Here is a 24,284-nt window from a genome sequence, read left to right as displayed (position 1 = left end):
TTCTGAACCCTTTCAAGCTTGACAATATCTTTCCTATAACATGGTGCCCAGAACTGAACACAAAATTCTAAATGCGGTCTCACCAACGTTTTATACAACTGCAGCATGACCTCCCAACTTCTATACTCAATACTCTGACTGATGAAGGCCAAAATGTCAAAAGCCTTTTTGACCACCTTATCTACCTGCGACGACCTTCAAGGAACAATGCACCTGTACTCCTAGATCCCTCTGCTCTACAACAAGACCCAGAGGCCTACCATTTACTGTGTAGGTCCTGCCCCTGTTCGACATCACAAAAAGCAACACCTCGCACTTCTCTGAATTAAATTCCAGCAACCATTCCTCCACCCACCTGGCCAATCGATCCAGATCTTGCTGCAATCTTTCACAACCATCTTCACTGTCTGCAAAACCACTCACTTTTGTATCATCAGCAAACTTGCTATTGTTGCCCTGTATTTCTCATCCAAATCATTGATGTAGATGACAAACAGTAATGGACCCAGCACTGAACCCTGAGGCACACCACTAGCCACAGGCCTCCAGTCCTAGAAGCAACCTTCCACCATCACCCTCTGCTTCCATCCATGGAGCCAATTTGCTATCAATTCAGCTATCTCTCCTTGGATCCCATGCGATCTAACCTTCCATAGCAGCCTATCATGCAGAACCTTGTCGAATGCCTTACTGAAATCCATGTACACAACATCTACAGCTCTGCCCTCATCGACCTTTTTGGTCACGTCTTCAAAAAAAGTCAATCAGATTTGTGAGACACGACCTCCCACCTACAAAAGCATGCCGAATCAGACCTTGCCCATCCAAATGCCTGTATAACCTATCCCTCAGAATATTCTCTAGTAACTTTCCAACTACAGATGTGAAGCTCACCGACCTATAGTTCCCAGCACTTTCCCTGCAGCCCTTCTTGAAAAGAGGCACATTTGCCACCCTCCAGTCTTCCGGCACCTCTCCTGTATTTAAGGACGACTCGTAAATTTCAACCAGGGCTCCCGCAATTTCCTCGGATATATCTGATCAGGCCCTGGAGATTTGTCTACCTTCGTATATGGCTACCTTCGGTACTTCTTCAATGGTAACAATGATTGCTCTCAAGACACTTTCATTGACTGCCCTAAGTTCCTCCGTCCCACTGTCTTTCTCCTCGGTAAATATAGAGCAGATATACTCATTGTAATATGCTAGTGTATCTTTTCTACACTCTTTCCACATGGTTTTACATTGTTTGTATCGTGTGATGATCAGACTGGGAACAATATTTCAAGTGTGCCTCATGATATCCCAATTCTCATACTCAACAGCCAGGCCAATGAATGTAAGCAAGATAAAGGGTCTTGTTCGCTTCTCTATCCATTCGTGTGGTCATTTTCAGGAAGCTATGAATTTGCACACCAAGGTCTCTCAGTACATCAATAGTACTAAGGTCCCTACAGTTTACTATATATAGTCCCTGGGAATTTTAGATATCACTTTAAAAAATATATATGTTTTTAATTTGCATTATCTCATACTTGTCCGGATTAAGTTGTAAGTGCTACTGCTCTGTCCAACTTTCCATCTGACCTATGATCTTCTGTACCATTAGGCAGCCATCCTCATCACCTGAAACTGCACTTACAGGGCCCTCCATAATGTTTGGGACAAAGACCCAACATTTATTTATTTGCCTCTGTACTCCACAATTTGAGATTTGTAATAGAAATAAATCACATGGTTAAAGTGCACATTGTCAGATTTCAATAAAGGCCATTTTTATCCATTTTGGTTTCACCATGTAGAAATTACAGCAGTGTTTACACATAGTCCCCCCATTTCAGGGCACCATAATGTTCGGGACTCAGCAATGTCATGTAAAGGAAAGTAGTCATGTTTAGTATTTTGTTGCATATCCTTTGCATGCAATGACTGCTTGAAGTCTGCGATTCATGGACATCACCAGTTGCTTGGTGTCTTCTCTGGTGATGTCCTGCCAGGCCTGTATTGCAGCCATCTTTAGCTTATGCTTGTATTGGGGGCTAGTCCCCTTCAGTTTGCTCTGCAGCTTATAAAAGGCATGCTCAATTGGGTCAGATCGGCCACTTAAGAATTGACCATTTTTTAGCTTTGAAAAACTCCTTTGTTGCTTTAGCAGTGTGTTTGGGATCATTGTCTTGCTGTAGAATGAACCACCAGCCAATTAGTTTTGAGGCATTTGTTTGAACTGGAGCAGATAGGATGTGCCTATACACTTCAGAATTAATTATGCTACTACCATCAGCAATTGTATCATCAATGAAGCCAGTACCTTCAGCAGCAATACATGCCCAGGCCATAACACCCCCACCACAGTGTTTCACAAATGAGGTTGTATGCTTTGGATCTTGGGCTGTTCCTTCTCTCCTCCATACTTTGGTCTTGCCATCACTCTGATATAAGTTAATCTTTGTCTCATCTGTCCACAAGACCTATTTCCAGAACTGTGGTTGCTCTTTTAAGTACTTCTTGGCAAACTGTAACCTGGCCATCCTATTTTTGCGGCTAATCAGTGGTTTGCATCTTGCACTGTAGCCTCTGTATTTCTGTTCATGAAGTCTTATGCGGACAGTGGTCATTGACAAATCCACACCTGACTCCTGAAGAGTGTTTCTGATCTGTCGGACAGGTGCTTTATTGTACAGAATTCTTCTGTCATCTTCTGTGGAGGTCTTTCTTGGCCTGCCAGACCCTTTGCGATTAGTAAGCTCACCAGTGCTCTCTTTCTTCTTAATGATGTTCCAAACAGTTGATTTTGGTAAGCCTAACTTTTGGCTGATGTCTGTAACAGTTTTATTCTTGTTTTTCAGTCTCATAATGGCTTCTTTGACTTTCATTGGCACAACTTTGGTCCTCATGTTGATAAACAGCAATAAACATTTCCAAAGGCGATGGAAAGACTGGAGGAAAAATTAGGTGCTGAGATCTCTCTTATACCTACATTAAGGAGGCAATTAAACACACCTGAGCAATTACAAACACCTGTGAAGCTATTTGTCCCAAACATTATGGTGCCCTGAAATGGGGGGGGGGGGGGGGCTATGTATAAACACAGCTGTAATTTCTACATGGTGAAACCAAAATGTATAAAAATGGCCTTGAATAAAATCTGACAATGTGCACTTTAACCACATGTGAGGTTTTTTTCTATTACAAATTCAAATTGTGGAGTACAGAGGAAATAAATAAATGATGGGTCTTTGTCCCAAACATTATGGAGGGCACTGTAATACAATCGATGAATTTAGGAACGCTGTCCGAATTAGTTATAATGCAATTTCAATTGGGAACTAGATAACTACATATGTAACTTTGGAAATTGAGAAGGAGAACCCTTTATAACTACCACAGTTGAATTGGCATTCTTCTGAAATCTCAATTATGGTGTCACTAGTTCCCTGGCATGCAGTTCCCTTTCCAGATGAGGTCATGAATCTTTCACAGAAATACTTCTCGATCAAGTTTAATAGTTCAGCAGCAATTTCATCAGCTCCAGAAGGTTTTTCCCAACTGTTGAATCACCAGACTGAGGCTGTCCCAAGATTGCAGCAGATAACATCCTTGATCCATCCCACAACATGTTTCATCATGGAAAGTTTGGTTCAAGAGATCTTCATAATGCTTCTCTCAAAAGATGCAGACTGCCTTTTTGGTGTTAAGTTCTCCTCCATCGTAAGCACTCAGCAAATCAAGCCTTTGGGAGTTTGGGTTGCAAGTTATGAAGCATCGAGGCATGCCATGGATATTGACTGGATATTTGATCTCTTGTGCCCTTTCCACCCACTATTATTTTGATTAGGTCATTATATTGTCACAGATTGGCTATCAGATGCATAGAGATTTCCCCTACCTACGCCACCAGTCCAGTCCAAAACAATTTACATTTACAATGTGGCAACAGCAAATTTGATTAACTTGATTAAAGAACTGTGCACTGTGCCTTGAGTAGGTAAACGGGAAACCAATCACCAAAGCAATCCCATGGGATTTGATGGACATGGGAGAAAGAATAGGTTGCAGCATTACAAAGAATGAGAATCATGGGATTGCTTTGGTGATTGGCATGGAGACTGTCGGTTGAGTGGCCTCTTGTGTCCTGATAGCTACATAACTCTTTGGACCTCACCTTTTGAGCAGGGCCCTTCAACCTTTTCATCCTTTCCTCATAACTTTGCAACTGTGTTATAATCCTTGAGTCCATTTTTTACATCTCCCTCCTGTGCCCATGTTTATCAAAAATATAGCAGACTGAATCATGCACCATATACTGTGGTCAAGATAGGTTAGCATACTTCTTTATTTTACCAGTTTATCTCTCCAAGGAACAGCCTACTGCTCCTTTGTCCAATGGTATAATTGCTTTTGTTGATTTTCTGTACTTGGGCTCCCATTTTCACCAGATTCATATTCCTCAAATAATGTCTATTTTTCTTTAAATATAATACTATATACCTGTGGGCATTGAAGTCTATTGCAAATTGCATGCTCTTTCTACAAGTTTATTAATGTTATCCCTAAATTTTGAAATTTGTTTTACAAAATCTGAACAGTGGCCTGGCATTGGTCCAGATGAGACCACATTTAAACATAATGACCTTTAAAGCTTGGTATTATGGTCAATATCCCTGAAATGTTTTTCCACTGATATTCCCACCACTTGGAGCACTACATTCCCCAAGTCCTGTATCATGCCTTCTATAAGATCATCTGGCACAAAACATTTTACTGAACACCCTTTAAAAGTTCCATGCTTGAGTGACTCCAGTTAATATTGGGAAGTTGAAGGTGCAATTGAGCCCGACAGCAATTGCTGCATTATTTTTACACTCTTTATTTTCCATACATATATGTTCTCTATCTCCCACTGATGGCTGCATGTGGTACATCCCTGTCAAAGTGCTCACCCGTTTTTGTTTCTAACCTCCACCCATATACTGTAGCCTCATTTAAAGAACCTTCAAGGTTCTACTGCAGCAATTATCTCTGATTAATATTGCAATGCCATTTCTTTTGTATTCCCTGTACACCCTCTTCCCACTTTCACTTTGGTCAAAAACATATTGAGGAGTAGATGGAGTAGATCAACGTTTCAAGTCTGAGAGAGACTCTTTGTCAGAAATGAAAAGGGAACCAAAGAAGCTTACAGGGAGGGTAAGAGAGGAACATGTCTCTGATAGTCTGAAAGCATGGTGACTGTGGGGATAATCTGTAAACAAGGTTATCTGGCCAATGAATGAATGGGAGCTGTTAGAATGTGATGACCTAGACAAAAGAATATAGAAGTTCAAGAAATTCAGAGCAGAAGCATAAGTTCAGCAGGAGAGACAGGTCATGTTCTCCATTCCCAGAGAGAGTGCGTTTACTTTCTCACTGCTTATCCATTCTATATGTTTGCATATGGCTCCAATTCTAAGTGCCAAGCTACTACCTGTTCTCATGAACACTCCATGTAATGCAAGAGCCTTTCTGGTCACCTTTGCATCTGTCTGTCTGTCTTCATGTTTGTTTGTTCCTGAACTACAGCCAAAATGGTATACGATTGCGTGACAATTTTAGGCCCACATTACTCACCTTTTGCAGGAGAGGTTTGGGCCCACCGGGTACACTTGGTCTACTGGAAGAAGTTTCATTGAAATCGGTGTTATATTTTAAAAGTTATTCACATTTTAAAGTCTAAATCCATCTCGGGGGGGGGGGGGGGAGGAGGATGGATAAGGGGGATGGGGTGGGGTGGAGGGGGGTTGGGAGAGGGGAGGAGAGGTTTGGGCCCAACGGGGACACTTGGTCTAGTATATATATATCTATCTATCTATCTATCTATCTAATCTATCTATCTTCTATCTATCATCATCAATCAATCAAATCTTACTAAAACTCTGACTTGTATGTATATTTGTAACAGTGATTTCGGCTGATTTCTGCAAAACGATGAGGCGTAGCGCCACAATCTTTGCATCGCCTTAATCACACCGCTGGACGCTTGCCGAAAATGATATTTTTATTTAATTCGGTCCTATAGTTTTTAAGTTACAGAGGTTTAAAAGTCCAAAAAAATTCTCTCATTTTTTCGGCTGATTTTCGGCAAAAACGGTGAACCGTAGCGCCACGATTTTTGCACCGCCTGAATCACGACGCTGAACGCTGGTGGAAAATGATGTTTTTATTTGATTCGGTCGTATATTTTTAAAGTTACAGAGGTTTTAGTAAAAAAGAAAAAATTCCAGCCGTTTTTTCCATGGCCTTCAGCGTGTGACGTCAAAATGCACATGCACCCCCCCCCCCCCCACCCCCACGCCCGGACCTTTCACTAATGCGCTTCCCCCTCCCCCCCCGACCTTTCACTGATGCGCTCCCCCCTCCCCCCGGACCTGTTGGTGCTGGGGGCAAGAAAGAGTAGGGGAAAGGGGTGTGCTGGGGAAAGGGGGGGGTGGGGGAGAGTAAGAGTGTGTCTGGGGGAGAGAATGGTGGCGGGGTCTGAGAATGGGGACTGGGGAGGGGGACAACAGGGGTCGTCCGGAGCGGGCTTGGTGGTGGGGGAGATAGGAGTACTGGGAAAAGGGGAGGGTGTGGGGAGAGTAAGATTGGGGTTGGGGGGAGGAGAAAATGGGGGGTGTGGGAATGGGCCCAACGGGCCCTCTTCACTAGTATATTACTAAAACTCTCATCTTGTACATTTGTGGGTTTGTGCTTATGTTTGTTTTCGAAATACAGCCAAAACGGTACACGATAGCGCAACAATTTTAGGCCCACCCTACTCACCATTCCCCTGTGGTCTCAATAAATCAAGTTTTGTTACTTTTTAAAAAACAATGAATAAACTTTAATAAATGCGCTCCCCTCACCGGGAGGACCGGCGTCCGTCCCGGTGTGCCCAGTGCCTGACCTTCCTCCCGTGGTGCAGCGCAGCGGCAGAGGGTCATACAAGTTCGCTGCCGCTGCAGGAGAGGTTTCGGGTCCACGGTTGGCTCTGACCGCATGGGGCCGAGGTGAATGACTCCCTCTCCCTTTCCCTGTCCCCCTTCGCCCGCCCATGGCCTCGGGGTACACTCCCCGGCCGGCAACGGGTCCACGGATCGTCATTTGGGTGAGGATTGCAGGGCCCGCAGGAGAGGTTTGCACCCAACGGGGGTTGCCGCGCCCACAGGAAAGAGTCTAGTTGTCTGGACGGGCATGGAGCCGTCAGACAACTAGAAACCCCCACAAAAAGCAATTTTAAGTTCTCTATCAGACTGGCAAAGATAACTAGCTGTTTTAAAGTTTTGCATGTGAAATGAGGGCACAGCTGGCAAATCTTGGCATAAAGTGTCTTCCAAGTGTCTTCCAAGTGTCTTACTTGTACTTGAGAAAGTGAGCTCAATGAATGGACACTTTAAACCACTATAATCCATGTGGTGAGGCTGGGAAGTTATGGAATAGTTTCAGGATTTAGCTTAAACAATGAGCAGACAGCAATATCTTTTCAAGCCAGATGCTGTGCGACTTGCAAGCAGTGACTTTTCCCCTCTTTGCTCTTTGGGTCCATGGGTGCCTACAGTTTGGGTGAGAATGTGGATGGTTATTTTTTGTTGCAATGTGGAATAAAATAGTTTTCAGTGATAAATGTAGGGTAAAGAGCAGAGGTGAGTACAGTTGAGGGTAATCGAGGTGAGTACAGTTGAGTAAATCATTTATCAGTCTTATTTTATTCACTTAACTGAACTTTCTAAACTTTGTCTACTTCTGATTTTAAAACAATCATTTACTAAAGGTAAGGTTTTTTCGTAATCCTTTGGATGAAGGTTAATCTTTAACTCTGGTCACTGAAAGATCTTTCAATATAACAGGTTTTAAATTATCGTGAATCACAAATTATTGTGAATTTAATTTAAATTCACAATAATTTAGTCTTTTATAAATCCTTCCTTTAGTTTATACATTTCAGTCTTGTATAGATGGACCCCAGTTTACAAAAGCCTTGATTTATGAACTTTTAACTATGAAAATTTCCCAATGAATTTTTGAACAAACATTTGAAACGGGATAAGCTTCCCTAATTTTGTAGTAGTGCTTCACAATGAGTCTGAGGCAGATAGAATGATTTGGAGTTGATCAGTGTGGTCTGCGCCTGACCGTGCTGCTTAATGCTGAGGAGGTAATACATTTGGCTGGATTTAGTGGTTTGAGCTGCTGTGCTGGTTGTATGGAAGTCTGTATGGGAATTGATTCCTGCTCCCTTGGCATTGCAGCTGGTCTTTTTTGGGGTTTATTTCTGACTCATGAAAAATTCATATTGTAGAGAGTTCTCGGGAGTGGAGCTCTATTGTAACCTGGGGACTGTCTTATTGGCAGTTGAGTATATTGCAGAGCTGTGAATATTTCTACTGCACTGCCTCGTCCTCCAGAGTCGTGAAGAGGAAGGCTTACTAGGGCGAAGGGCATGCCCTACTTTAATTAGTTTTTTTTTCAATTGTAGACTTTGATTGCTAGGATTGGTGTACTTTATTGCCTCATCAAGAAGGGGTAGAGGATTCTGTGCATGCATACAATTGGATCTAGACCCGAAACGTCACCCATTCCTCTCTAGAGATGCTGCCTATCCCACTGAGTTACTCCAGCATTTTGTGTATTTAGGATCAGGTACAACTGTGTATTGATGTAAGTCAATGGCAGAATTCTGCCAAACAAGCAGTGGATTTTCTTATCGCCAGTGTAATGAGTTTGAGCCCAATGTTGGTTTAAATTGGGAGGTGTTCGTTAAAGTGTGTTTATTTTTATTTTGTGTTTTTCTACTCCACAGGGAGGAGTGAGAGCGGTTCAGTTTGGACCAATGATGCTCCGACAGGAAGCCGTCCAGGTATGCACAATGCACCAAGACCGAGAAAGACCTTTGGAGTTGGAGGCCTTGACATTTAATTCAATAAATTTGAACAAGAATAGTCCTGTTAGAGGCAGCTATTGTGTACACAAACGGGTCTTTTGCCCTTACATGCTGACCAAGTTGCCTTGCTGAACTAGTCCTAATTTTTGCACCTGGCACATATCCCTCCAAACCTTTCCTGTCTGTGTCTTTTAAATGGTGTAATTGTACACAACTTTACCACTACTTCTGGCAGGTTGTTCCATGTAGATATCACACTCTGTGCGGAACAAGTTGCCCTTGGGTCCTTCTCACATTAAACCTATGCCATCTAGATATAGATTCGCTTACCCTGAGGAAAAGTCTGCACCTGTTCACTTTACCTATGTTCCTCATGATTTTATAAACCTCTGTAACGTTATCCCTCTGCCTTTCACGTTCCAATGGAAAACAACCCAACCCATCCAGCCTCCCCTTATAACTCAAATTGTCCACACCCGGAAACATCCTGCTTAATCTTTTTTGCACCCTTTAAAGTTTACTGCTATCCTGGCTATAGAAGGGTGACTAGAACTGTACATTGTATTCAAAATGTGTTCTCACCAACGAGTTTTGTTTAAAGATACAGCATGGAAACAGGCCCACCGACTCACCAGGTCCACGCCGACCATCGATCACCCATTCAAACTAATTCAATATTATCCTGCTTTCAAACCCGACACAGTAGAAGCAATATACAAAGGTCAATTAACCTATAAACCTGTGCGCCTTTGGGATCTGGGTGGAAACCGGAACACTCGGAGAAAACTCGGTCGCTTTTCTACCTATCCTTCTTCCATCTTCTCTCCTACTTTAAATTAAACTTTCCCAGTTTACTTTACACTTTAGAGATACAGCACGATAGCAGGCCCTTCGGCCCACTGAGTCTGCGCTGACCAGTGACCCCATACGCTAAAACTCTCCAACACACCAGGGACAATTTTGGAACTTGGCGAAGCCAGTTACCCTACAAACCTGTGTATCTATGGAGTCTGAGAGGAAACAGGAGCCCCTGGATAAAACCCATGTGGTCACAGTGGGAACGTACAAACTCTTTACAGGGAGCACCTTTAGTCAAGATTGAACCCGGGTCTCTGGTGCTGTAAGGCAACAACTCTACCCCTATGCCACTGTGCCACCCTGACTAAATGTTCTGGATCTAAATGTTAAGTTTCTCTTTCCACAGAAGCTGCCTGACCGGCTGAGTGTTTCCAGCATTTTCTGTTTTACATGATATCCCAACTCCAATACTTAAACCTAATCGATGATGAGAAGCATTTAAAATGCTTCTTCCATCATCCTGTTTTGCCAGTTTCCATTAATCCAGTTGATCAAGATCCAGTTGTAATCTTAGATAACCATATGGACTGTCCACTATTTTAATGTCATGTGCAAACTTAGTAACCAGGCTACTTGCGTTCTCATCCAAATCGTTAATATAAATAATGAACAGTGTGAGACACAGCCCTGAACCCTCTGGCACACCACTTGTTGCATTCAGTAAGCTGTGATGTTCAGTAAGATCACTCGATGATTAGATTGTTGCCTTTAACTCCATTTTCCTATCTACTTTGGCTTTTCTCTTTCCACCCCCAACTGTTGAACCTCAACTCCCCCATGGTGTAAAAATTTATCAATCTCAATTTATATACAGTACTTGATTATGTGGTCTACACAGGTGTCTGGTTAAATAATAACTGGTAGTTGTGCTATGATGCTTATTTCCACAACAAGAATTTGATATATTGCGACTGATGAATTAGGGAACACTATTTGTATTTCAAAGGCCAAATTGGTTATAATGTGATTTCCATCGAGTAGTAGAGAACCATTTAAGTTTATTTGGAGATTGATAAGCAGAATAAAAGCTGTATTGGAAGGAGAAACCTTCTGAGGAAAAAACATTTCATATAATTTCCCTGAAGTAATCAGACACTATTCTGTTAAGACAGTCTGTTAGTTTCACCGCAGTAGGCTATTGAAATTGATAAGCAATCACTTATTATTGATAAGCAATCACTTATTTTGACACAGAGGTGATGCCTCCTATAGATCACTTTGATGTTGGGGAGGACAGTACCCATGATGGAGTGGGTAATATTCACCACTTTTTGTAATCTTCATTTCTGGGCATTTGTGCTGGAAGTAGCAGCAAGAAAGTTGAAAAAAAATTCTGAATGCGAGCAGGAAAATAATTGGCAAATTGATCAGAGTACTGAGGACATGATTAGTTTGATGAATAAAGTGGAACCAGTAGATGTACTGTATTTGGATTACCAAAATGTCTGGAAGTAACACATTACCATGAATAAGGGATTACATTACCATGCATAAGGGATTAGGTAAAATAAGATTTAATTAAATGGGTAATTTTCAGGTTAGCAAGTTGTAACTTCATGGATTCAATGGGGAACAGTAATGGGGCCTAAACAATTTATGGTCGTCATTAAGTTAGATGAAGGGACCATATGTACTATAGCCAATAATCCCCATGTTACATAGATAAAAGGAAAACAATATAGATCTTTAACTAAATGACCAAAGGTTTCCTGGTTTTTTTCCTTTCTTAGATGAGTGTATTGCAGTTTGTGGCATACCCATCCAAATCTTAAAGATTACAACCAACTCATCCACTATCTCTCCAGTAATTCTCGTTAAGGTCACAGAATTCTGACTGTCAGGGCCTGGGTACATTTCATTTGTTAGTTTATTAATACTTGTTTTCTAGTGATTGTTTTGTGTTCTTCCCTCTCAGTAGACCTTGATTTGTTACTGTTGCTAGAATGTTTAGTATTTTCTATTATGAAGACGCCCACTGACATTTTCTTAATTCACATTATTAATCCACACTGTCAACCTGTAATGCATCGATATTTACTTTCTGACATAGGAGGCCTTCAGACATATTGGTTCTCTGCTGACTCTTGGAGCATTCCTATCAATACTCACCTATTTCTGTGTAGCCTGTTGAGGAAGGATATTCTTGCTATTGAGGGCGTGCAGCGTAGGTTTACTAGGTTAATTCCCGGAATGGCGGGACTGTCGTATGTTGAAAGACTGGAGCGACTAGGCTTGTATACACTGGAATTTAGAAAGATGAGAGGGGATCTTATCGAAATGTATAAGATTATTAAGGGGTTGGACACGTTAGAGGCAGGAAGCATGTTCCCAATGTTGGGGGAGTCCAGACCCAGGGGCCACAGTTTAAGAATAAGGGGTAGGCCATTTAGAACAGAGATGAGGAAAAACTTTTTTAGTCAGAGAGTTGTGAATCTGTGGAATTCTCTGCCTCAGAGGGCAGTGGAGGCCAATTCTCTGAATGCATTCAAGAGAGAGCTAGATAGAGCTCTTAAGGATAGCGGAGTCAGGGGGTATGGGGAGAAAGCAGGAACGGGGTACTGATTGAGAATGATCAGCCATGATCACTGAATGGCGGTGCTGGCTCGAAGGGCCGAATGGCCTACTCCTGCACCTATTGTCAATTGTCTATAGCCTCTGCTCTCCAGCATGTCCATTAACTCTCTTTTCCTCTATTAGCAACCACCTACAAATGACGCAATCCCTGATAGCCAATTAACCCACCCCCTGACACCTTGGGATGTGGAAGGAAACCAGACCTCCTGGGAGAATGTGAAAACTCCACACAGCACTAGATGTCAGGACTGAATCCCAGATGTAAATCAGCAGCTTCATCTGCTGTGCCACCCATATATTTCAGGTTTCGTGGCACATGTTGATTAGCAACTTTGTTTTATCGTCCTGATGCAGAGTCTCGATTAGACACATCAACCACAGATACTGCTTGACCTGTTGAGTTCTTCAAGAAGTTTTGTTTTTGCTCCACATTCCATCATCGGCAGTGTCTGGTGTCTCCAAATCTTAAATAAAACTAGAAGATGCCAAAAATGTACAGTTCAGACAGCATCTTTGGCACAATGACCCTGCTTTCAAACTCAAAACTACAAAGCTAGGTTGTCTGAGTAATTTTTGTCTGCAATCTCTCACAACCAGTGCCTCTCTGCCACTTCACATTGCTGTTATTTGAAACACACTTGATCTCTCAATTTTGTTTCTACTTGCAAGGGGATTTACTTGACACATTGATTCTACACAGAAGAGTGGTATTTTAGATATTGATAACCTTAATATGTCCAATGCAGGCTCTTTGTTCTGTAATCATCCTATGTATGGATCTGTTTTCCTCCAGGTGCTTTTAGTGTTTCCCAAGGAAGATAGCCAGAGTGCTGGATTCTGTTGGGCATGCGATCGAGCAGGGTACAAGTGCAATATGGCAAAGACACCAGAGGCGGCACTCAAAGTTTTCTTGGACAAGAATCATGAAATCATTGTCATGGATAACAGGCATTCCACACGTTTTGATGCACAAGCTCTTTGCAGGTGAGCAGCTCCCTTGACTCCAGTGAACAGACAGACGCATCGTGCTTGCTGATTATCTTCCTGGTGTCAGATTGCTTCTAATGCTTGGTTTAAATTCCCTATTAAACACCTTCTATTGACTATTTGTGTTTAGTCTGTACAGTGTTTGAGCTTTTCCAAGGTTGTGATTTCCCCACTTCCATTCTCCCAGTTAGAAAGAACAGAAATAACTACAGATTTTTGGAAAAACTTGCATTGATCAAAATAATAAATGAGATAAAAAGGAAAATGTTGGAAGTGCAAGGGATGATCTTTGCTTCTGTGATAATGGGAAGGAGTCTTTTTGACGTGGTTTTGGGTCTCTATCTTTAGGCTCGCCTGCTTCTGCACACTTCATGGGGATTCCCCTGTATTCATTTATTTTTAATGGCACCTTATTGGAAAGCTATAACCAGGTGTCAGAATAGTGTTAAACATGTGTTTGGGTCCTATTTGTACCATTGAGCACTTCCATTGCACCCATTTCTTCACTCTAACCCTGAGCCTCAAGTTTCTACTACGGTACTGAAACTTTAAAACCTGAGAGTCCTAATTTAAATTTGCAAATTTCCCCATGTTCTTTTTGGATAAACTTAAATTGCTGCTCTCTCCTGGAATGCAGCACAGCAAATATTCCCAATGTCTAATGCATAATTTAACAATTAATTTCTTCATGATGTTTATGGTTTACCTGAATAGTCTCTAGTTGAGTGATTTGTGTACAAACAGTTCTGCTCTGGCTCAGGCTCTCTTTGTGTATGTTTACCCAGAAGTGAATCATCAAGCTATTGTTTTAGTGAATTGCTGAATGTTCTGCTGCATAGTACAGAATAAATGATTGCTCTTTATATACAGATTATCTGAATTGCACTTGATGGTAACTAAACTAACTGTGGCATTACTTGTAGGTCTATCAGAGCAACAAAGTCATCAGAAGGAACCGTCATTGTTGCTGTTGCAAAACGACAGTAAGTACTTCATTCAAATGGGAGCTGAAAGAAAGGCAGGATTAATTCAAAGATGCAGCTTACTTTAATGTCCCTGATGTGGTAGAATTGTACAATGCAAGTGACCATTTAGCCAATTTGTCTACTTCTTTGAAAGAACTGTCCAGTTAGTTACATTTCCCTGCACTTTTCTCATAAACTGAGCCACTGCAGACAATGTTATGATACTTTTGTTTGGGTCCAAATCCGTGAGGTTGCTCACTGGTGCCGCCTTTCAGATGATATATACATTCCATGCTCAGTCCATGTTGCCAGACGATGGACATGAGGACCCTAATGCACAGTTTCAAAGAGCAAAATTTCTTGATTAATATTCACTCCTTATTCAACAATACCAAACAAGATGTGATCTAGTATTATCACATTGCCAGTTGTTGGAATCCTGTGCTGGCATTAGCTACTTTGCAAAAACATCTACACTAATCCCATCTACCCACAATAGAACTGCATATTTCTATGCCTTGCCCATTTAAGTGTCTGTTTAAATTTGTTTTAAACATGGTACAGACCCTCTCTGGGTTACTAACACCTGGCTTAGGGATGCCTGTATATTCAAATGGGCTCCCAGAAATATTATTAAATTCGAACAAGAACTAGTCTTGGAAAATAAAGCCTGTGTGTGTAATCTCCTGCAATAATCAGACATCATTGTATCAAGAACACAACTGGCAGCCAGTTTCAGTGGTCATTTAAGCGATTTGCTCTGGAAATTGACCAGCAATCATTTCTTTTGAATCTTGTGCAATAATATCCTTTTAAACAATGTACATGCACTGATTCTTCAAACCTATTGAAACCCACCATTGGGTGTGGTACATCCTGATTCTGTACCATTGTAATTAGACAGGGGAAGACAACCAATAAATGTTTATTTTGCTTGGACATCATCAACACCAATACAATACTGTGAAGGCATGGTCGTCATGGTATAAGTGATTTTTGTGCATTTTCTAACTTGTGGACAAATTTCACTTATGGATGTCTGTAAAAATGGAATCCATTCATAACCCAAGGATGGCCTTTAACTGTACCTGGTTTCCAATTCCTCCGGCAGAGCATTCCAGATATTAAACACTGTTTAAAAATAACTTGCCCCTAATTTGCATAGTCTTTTAAACAGAGTTAGGGAATCAAGAACCTGAGAACATAGGTTTAAGATGATGGGGGAAAGAACCTGAGAGGCAATTCTGTCACATAGTGGTGACTATGGAATGAGCTGCCAGAGGGGGTTGTTGACGCAGGTCATATACTAATATTTAAAAGACATTTGGACATGTACATGGATTGCAAAGGCTTGGAAGGATAAGGGCCAAACAGGGGCAGTTAGGACTTGTGTAGATGGGGCATCTTAGTTGGCATGGGCCAGTTGGATCGAAGGGCCTGTTATGGCTCTATGACTAACTATGAAATGCACTGCAGTTACTTGCCTCTACTACTCTAACAGCACCTCAAATCCATGACCATTATCCCTGAAAAGGACAAAGGCAGCAGGTGCACGGGGAACTAGCACCTGCGATTTCTGCACAAAGTTTGTCACCATCCTAATTTGGAAATGGATTGCCAGCTATTCTTCATCACGGAGTATGAGTCTTGGAATTTCCTACTAAATAGCATTGTGGGAGTAGCCATATTCACAATTTGATGTGGTTGGACTACAGCACTTCAATCTGATCCCTCAATTAGCTCTGTCCATTGTGTTTTTGCTTGGAGCTTGGTTTGCGAGTACCCTGTGCGGCTTCTAGTCTAGCACCTTTTTTTTAGGTAGACTCAAAATGCTGTAGTAACAGCGGGACAGGCAGCATCTCTGGAGAGAAGGAATGGGTGACGTTTTGGGTCGAGTCCCTTCTCCAGAGATGCTGCCTGTCCCGCTGAGTTACCCCAGCATTTTGTGTGTACCTTCGATTTAAACCAGCATCTGCAGTTCTTTCCTACACCTTTTTTTAGGTGTGTTTGGTGCTTCTCCCGGCATGTTCATCTGCACTCATTGAGTCGTGATTTATCCTCTTGCTTGAGTAATGGTAGAATGAAGGATATGCTAGGCAAAGGGGTAATAATTTATGTTTGTTTATATTTCTGCTGTTGCTTATAGTCTATAGCATCTTGCAGATGCCAAATTTTAGTCATGGAGTAATGCAACATGGAACCAGGCCATTTGGCCCACCATGTACATGCCGACCAGTGGGTGCCCATTCCTATTAATCCAATCTTCCAGTTCTTGGCCCATACCCTTCTATGACTCGGTGCTTTAACTGACAGTTGAGACACAATGCTGTCAGCGACACTGCTTTCACTACTCTCTCCATTCTCTCAGTGTATTCCAGGTTCCCACCACTGAGTGATAAAGATTCCCCCTAAATCTCTAAGGTAGACACAAAATGCTGGAGTAACTCAGCGGGTCAGGCAGCATCTCTGGAGAGAAGGAATGGGTGACATTTCGGGTCGAGGCCCTTCCTCAGACTGATGTCAGGGGAGGGGGTGGGACAAAGAGGGGGTGGGACAAAGATCCAGAGATGCTGCCTGACCCGCTGAGTTACTTCAGCATTTTGTGTTTACCTTCGATTTAAACCAGCATCTGCAGTTTTTTTCCTATCCCTCTAAATCTCTTCCTCGTTATTGTAAATCTTCTGTCCTCTAGTTTTTTCATTTTTTTTTTTCATATTTTTCATATTTCAGATACATCGCGGAAACAGGCCTTTTCGGCCCACCAAGTCCGCACCGCCCAGCGATCCCCGCACATTAACACTATCCTACACACACTAGGGACAATTTTTTACATTTTACCCAGTCAATTAACCTACAAACCTGTACGTCTTTGGAGTGTGGGAGGAAACCGAAGATCTCGGAGAAAACCCACGCAGGTCACGGGGAGAACGTACAAACCAGGGCTATCACATCTTTGGAGCTGCTTAATCTGAGTCTATCCCATCTAGTAAGTTTGTAGTGCTGCCCAACATGATGGATGGCTTGTTTTGTGAGAAGCTAGAAGCTGAGGGTAGTGTGATGGTCATATCTGCCAATCGTATCGTGGACAGATGTATCTGCCACAAGAGGATTAGTGAGTCAGATGTCCAGTAGGGTTATCCTTCTTATTGTTTCTGCCACTATCCACTGCAGATTGGCAGCTGATGACTTCAGGAATAAAAATAGAAACTGTGAGAAATGCTCAGCAAGTTGGGCAGGATATGTAGGAAGTGGAATGATTGACATTTCAGGTTATATACGTTTTGTCAGAACTGGAAAAAGGGGATTATGAATTTGGAAATACCTAGCAGGTCAGGCAGTGCCAATGGGGAGGGGGAAAAACTAAGCCAATAGCACAGTTGGATGGCGGTTAATAGAAAAGGCCAGTTCTGATATAGACAGAAAGCAAGTAACCTGAATTTGTAGAACTCTATGTTAAATATCAGTGGTTGTAATGTGCCCAGTTGGAGAATTAAATTCTGTTCCTCTGCCTTGGATTGGGCTTGCCTTTACAGTGCAGGACACTGGAACCAAAACCAGGTCAGAATAGGAGTTAGATGGAGAATTTGGAGACCGCAGGAAGCTGAATTTTCTCCTGGGCATTTCCTAAAGGTCTTTATTTCGCAGCTTGTGTGTTCCTTGATTCTAATCCTCCAACGGCCTTTGTTTTGTACTTTTATGTGTCTGCTTCTGCTGTCTCCGTCTACAATGTTTCCCAAGGCAATCCATCCCTCTGCCACCAATATTTATTTTCTCTCTTTCAGTTTCAACCTGAAATGTTACCTCTATTTTTCTTTCTACAGATGCTGCCTGTACTACTGAGTGTTCCAGGCATTTTCTGTTTTGTATCAAAATTCCTGCAGCTGCAGCTTTTCAATGTTCATATCCTTTCTGCCATGCTCTACTGTTCATTTTGGCAGTAATTCAGCCCATTGTCTTGCAGTGTTTTCCTCCCCTAACTAATCCTTCCTTCCTACCTTGTCTCAAATTAGCTTGTGTGCAAGCTGATAACTTGCTGAACTGCTTTGAAATATCCTTGGAGCATGTGAAACTGTTGATTCAGGTTGAAGTGCTAGTAGGCTGAGAAGCCATGGTTTTAAGTAGACTTTAAACCAAAAAATGGAAATTGACATGATTGATTGTTTTGTTTTTAAATCTGATTTATTATATGATTGCATTTCAAGTCTTTAATGCGATAAATTTGATTATTTCAGTCTAAAGGATCAGGAGATCTCAGTGATGCCATTAATTGCAGCAGGATTCACACGGGTAGGTTAGAGTCTTTGTTTCTATCCTTTGGCCGTGGCAGCCTATTGTGCATGGGGAATGCTGTGGAATACTGGTGATCGCCCAGCTGCAGCAGTTGCGTCTACTTAAAACCAGGATCTACACTCTGCAATACTACAGGTCACCCAAAATTCCAGCAGGGTAAAGGCTGTAAGATTGCTTATAACGTGGTAGTAGATGCACGGTGACTATTCCTCACTCACTTTTCATGGTTCCTATGCTATTGTACAGTAATTGCAGAGATGGGGATTACTTAAATTAGGTAATGGATTTTAATTTTTGAGTTCCTATGTGTCAAGACTTAATGGTCCAGCTAAATAACTTGGAATTTAATATATACATTTGCATTCTTTTTTTGGTCCCCTCTTCATTTAGGTGCTGTTGTGATACAAGTGAGCCAAGTGTTGCGGGTTAGGATTCTTATTTACTGCTTACCAAACTTTCTCTTAATGTTTTAAAGTGATACAATAAAGTGTATCAAATATAATGGACTTTCATTCTAAATTTTTGGTATTCCAATTTTTAGATCATGTATATTTAAGATCTTTAGCTAAAAATATTTTAAATTAAAAATTGTGGTTTATTTTTGCTTCTCCTTAGTTTACTGCCTGTAAATGTGATTGGCTGCTCAATCAGTTTGATATCATTTGAGCTGGCAGCAACTGATGTGAGATGTGTATGCCAAAGATCGTGATATTTTTATGGGAAACATATCTTGCGTCAGCGGGTAGTGGCATTGCTTTCCCGCTGAATAACAAAATCTAGTCCATTAACTTAGTTCTTTTGAACATTTATCTGTCTGCAAAATCTGTTTATAGATCCTGTTTTCCCTCATAATATCAGGCAGCATTTCATCTCGTATCCACCCACCAGTATTAATGAGAACACTGATTCGCTGCCTTTATTATCATGATTTTTACATTTATAACCTGTGATCACTAACTATTAGAAATATTTCTTCCCCATTTTCACCAATAATATTCTAACTTTGCAGGTCTGCCTGATCTCCAGATTTGCAGATCTCCAGGCTGCCCGAGCTCTCGTAAAGTGCGTTCTTGCTTTTCTAATCTTTCCTCAGCAGAGCTATCTCCAGGGCGATTGATTGTGCTCACGATGTTCAGGACCATTGTAAACTTAAGTCAAAAACTTCAATACTTATCAGGCAGAGTTTCTTTGTGTAGTTTCACTGATGTGTGCAATAAAAATAGCTTTTTTCACGAGCGGTAGCTCTACTCAACAGCCAAAAGTCTGTAGCCTCCTTTTGCTCTGGTATTTTATTTTATTCTTCACATGTTTAAATTATAATGTTTTATTTTTAATTGTCTACTGTATATTGTGTTGTTGTCCTTGTGAGCAAAGCAAGGCAAATTCCTTGTATGTATACGTGCTTGGCTAATAAAATTTATTCAATTCAATTCAGTACATTTTTCTTTTCAGTGGTATGCTGAAAATCCCAGTGCCATTGCTTGTTATAATGAACTCATCCAGTTGGAGTTTGGAGAAGTCCGTGCACAATTTAAACTGAGGTACTACATTGCTTCATTGAGTTATGGTGTCAATGATTGAATAGCAAATGAACCATACTAATAACTCAGCTCAATGTGTACAGCTTCAGTTGTTCTCTCTGTTATTTCTCCACAATTCTTAGTCTCACATTCAAACCTTCTCTACTATTGATCATCAATGCTAAAGATGATGCCTGGGTGGCTCACATCTACAATTACCCCAGGGCTGGCTCATGCATGTTCATCCCAAGTACATATTTTCCATTCTTTGTAAAACACTGTTGTCTGACCCTGCCAGTGGGATTGAGTGGGAAAGGAGTGATGACAGCACAAGATTTCCTGTGGTAGCTACAGAAATTTCTGGCTGCACTCAGCAGGTCTGGCCACATCAGTGGGAAGAGAATCCAACGCTTCAGATTGGTGACCATTTCTCAGATTAGATTGACAGCATCTGCAGTGTTTTAATTTTGTTTCTGACATAGTCACCACTTCTAAATGAAATATAGAATAAAAAGAGGCCTCTCAAGCATGTTCTCCCCTATGAATGATGTTAGCTTGACTGGACCTTGATTTGGCTACCTGGATTGGTCCCACATATCTTAACAATCTTGTCTAACAAAAGTTTATCATTGTCAGTGCTGGAACTTTCAATTGGGGAAACAGCCAAAGTGCAACAATTAGTTTCATCAAAAACCATTCATGATTCAATTTATGTTATGAAAATCCATTAAACTTCAAATAAAATGATGTAATGCATATGATAAGGCCTCTGGTCATTCCCTCCCTTCCCCCAATACACCAACTGTTTTCCAGAACCCCTGGTAGAGGCTGATGAACATTACCAGAACAGGGGCTTGGCACTCTGCAGGTTCATTCCTGGAAGCAGGGTCTATTCCAGGTGAGGCAGATCAAATTAATAAATGCTAAACGCCTTCCAGTTATTAGCAGCTCGATTATAGCAATAACGCAATGCTCTGTGGCACAGCCTGAGAAGATCTACTAGTCGAAGTGACCAATCGAAGTTAACGGGTAACAGGGCAATTCTTGCTCTTGAAAGTTGTGTTCTTCTTATCCGCGATATTGGCAAGATCAAGAAAATAGTATTTTAAAAATACATCATATCCAAGTAAAAATATTGAAAAATCTGTTCACTAGTTCCCATTAGTTTCTTGCAGAGGTTCCACAAAACATGGATAATCTGCTTGATACTGTCTGAGCTTATTAAAATAATACATTTGCTCCCCCCATCTTTTTTTCTCTCTCTCTCAGGGCATCTAGTGCAATCTTCACAGCTTTGGACCAATGCCAAGAGTCAATAGAAATTACAAGCAACGATAATATTGTTCAGGTCAGTTGCTGATTTAGAGCCTTTGGCATCATCTTGCCCTTTTATTTGGTAGCAACAGCATTTATTTGCAAATTCCAATGATCAGTTTGCTTAGCTTTTGCACTCTAAATTCAAAATTGTACATAATTATTTGAAGATAATAGTAATTCATATCAAATATGTTAAATAGTGTAATTTAAACTAAATGCAGCCAGGCAGCATCTTTGGGGAAGCAGTTAACACTGAGGTCATCGGCCAAACTATCAACATTTGTTCTTATAATTGGAGCCTTCTGTACGCTGACCATTCTCGTCCTTCTGTCTGGGGGTAATTCAAAAGGGTGACAATTTATTCTTTCAAACATTTCAGAAATTTGGCAACATTCTTTTCTGAATTGAAATTTGCAGTTTTAACCTTGTGAAAAATCTTTGAAATTCAGTGCTGCTGTAAAGGAGAGTTGCCTTATTGGTGGCATCCTTTAGGTCAGATATTGACACCATATTATGTTGGACTATCCCACTGAATTCCTCTGATCTTAAAGCACAGTAAAGGATTCCTTATTTGTGCTTTGGAGTGTTCCTTGTCAGCAACAAAATAACATTGGATTGGACATTCGTCTCTGCTTCTTGAGATTTCACAGTAAACTTGTTTTAAACTTTGTAATGGTAATTGCCAGAGCAACTGTGTGTAAAATGCCTCCAGTAGTGTGCAGGTCATTTAATTAAGTGCTTGTTAAACAATCTTGGCTTTAGCTTTGATTTTGTTTGTGGAGGAATGTCCGGACTGATCGTGTGACAAGACCATGTTATTGGGTGGGGTTTTGAAGATAATCTAGTTGTATGACTTATTCCAAGCACCTAGCCAGGTGATGCTCTGCATACATTCATTTCTTGTTTTAATCACATTGCTATGTTCATGTATTAGAATGCAAGTTCTCCCTGCAGGAAGATGCCAGTGGCAGCATTCGAATGATATGACAAACAAATTTGTAGGTGTTGCTGGGCGCTAAGGCCAATGGCAGTCATGCTTCTCAACTAATCTTAGCTTATCCAGTGATTCAGTAGTAGGCACGGCTGCCATGCTGCTGAATAAAGACTGGACGTATTACATTACCTGATAATTGTTCTGGAAAGAAGCCAGAAACATTCTTCAGTTTATTCCCTCAATTCTTAGCAAAAACTGGAAATGTTGGAAGAGCTTTTATGACCTAATGTGGGCATACAAACCCAAGGCGGGCAAAATGTATAGAAATGAACTACAGATGCTGGTTTATACCAAAGATAGACACAAAGTGCTGGAGTAACTCAGCTGGTCAGGCAACATATCTGGGGGAAAAAATGGATGACGTTTCGGGTCGGGACTCTTCTTCAGACTTGCTCAATGCGAGTAAATGGGATTAGAGTAGATTGTCATAAAGGTTGGCAATGAACATGGTGGGCCAAAGAACCTTTCCCCATGCTGTGCGACTGATTAATGTAGCCAGAATTTAAACTTTAAATCTAGAGTCATGTTGCTGAAGAAACTTCCATCCTTTCAAAATGGAGACCTGACCACTGTGTTGAATGTAACTATTTTAGTCTACCTGTCTGATCTAAAAGTCCAATTAGCCAACTTTGCTTGTGTTCTGCAGTATGTGAACCCCACATTTGAAGGAATGATGGGTTACCAGAGAGAGGAATTGATAGGAAAGGAGCGAACGCAAGAGCCCATGAGCGATAAAAATAAAGTTGATCTCCCAGATAAGATCAAGTCCTATATTGAAAATGGAAAGGTAAGTGTGATGATGTGTCTAGCTTGAGACCATGGAAAATTGTCAGCATGGAAAGCCAATTATTGTTACTCCAGAGATGGACACAAAATGCTTGAATGACTCCGGGCCAATCAGCATCTCTGGAGAAAAGGAATAGGTGATGTTTCAGGTTGAGACCCGTCATCTGACTGAATGTCAGGGAGGGGCTCCGGATATCTCTAGCACATTCGGATCCTTGAGTCTGATTTTACTGAAGCAATCTGTCAGAGTGTCTGTGATTATTGGTGATTGTATGACAAATGAAATATAACTCCACCGAAGTTATGAGTCATTTATTGAGAGCCAGTCTAATTGAGAGTTCAGAGGAAGTTTCAAAAAGTAAATATAAAGGGCATTGCGGAAATGCTCAGTAAAAGGGAATTCAAAAATCTTCTCAGTAAACAAACAGTGAAAAGACTGGAAGATAATGTTGGGAAAAAACTGAAATAAATAATAGGTTACTAACAGAGGTAGGATGGAAATTGCTGACAATCTTCCAAAAATCTGTAAAAATGGGGATACTGATTAAGGACTCTGGAATTGCCAATGTTTTTACTGACATTTGCAATATCATATCATATATATATACAGCCGGAAACAGACCTTTTCGGCCCTCCAAGTCCGTGCCGCCCAGCGATCCCCGTACATTAACACTATCCTACACCCACTAGGGACAATTTTTACATTTACCCAGCCAATTAACCTGTACGTGTTTGGTGTGTGGGAGGAAACCGAAGATCTCGGAGAAAACCCACGCAGGTCACGGGGAGAACGTACAAACTCCTTACAGTGCAGCACCCGTAGTCAGGATCGAACCAGAGTCTTCGGCGCTGCATTCGCTGTAAAGCAGCAACTCTACCGCTGCGCTACCGTGCCGCCCTCCAGGAAAAATGGATCACATTCTGTGAAGCTGGGAATGGATGACAAAATTCGCCGCCTCCTCCTATAACAGTCTGAAGGAAAGGGTCGTAAGATCAAGCTGGGATTAAAATGGGTGGGTGCCCACTGGTTGGCAAAGATTCAGTTGGCCAAATGGTCAATTTCCATGCTAAATGACTATCAAGACATCAAAACCTGCACT

The 24,284-nt window shown here is 41.3% G+C and overlaps 1 protein-coding gene across 6 annotated transcripts in view; it reads left to right on the top strand.

Annotated features, from left to right (window-relative positions):
- The window catches only part of pde8a (phosphodiesterase 8A), an 86,372-nt gene that overhangs the window by 15,074 nt on the left and 47,014 nt on the right, over positions 1-24,284 (top strand). For 4 of the 6 annotated variants that reach the window (XM_078427519.1, XM_078427518.1, XM_078427523.1 and 1 more), the window contains exons 2-8: positions 8,813-8,869; positions 13,119-13,309; positions 14,236-14,295; positions 18,510-18,564; positions 20,020-20,108; positions 21,357-21,435; positions 23,045-23,185. In XM_078427519.1, the coding sequence (XP_078283645.1) occupies positions 8,813-8,869; positions 13,119-13,309; positions 14,236-14,295; positions 18,510-18,564; positions 20,020-20,108; positions 21,357-21,435; positions 23,045-23,185 (672 nt within the window). The remainder of the gene's footprint in view (positions 1-8,812; positions 8,870-13,118; positions 13,310-14,235; positions 14,296-18,509; positions 18,565-20,019; positions 20,109-21,356; positions 21,436-23,044; positions 23,186-24,284) is intronic. The other 2 variants (XM_078427520.1, XM_078427522.1) reach the window with 2 other exon arrangements.

Source organism: Rhinoraja longicauda, chromosome 33 (assembly GCF_053455715.1).
Source record: "Rhinoraja longicauda isolate Sanriku21f chromosome 33, sRhiLon1.1, whole genome shotgun sequence".
Lineage (NCBI taxonomy): Eukaryota > Metazoa > Chordata > Chondrichthyes > Rajiformes > Arhynchobatidae > Rhinoraja > Rhinoraja longicauda.
Note: the sequence above shows the minus strand (reverse complement) of the source record. Positions and strands in the feature narration are given on the sequence as shown.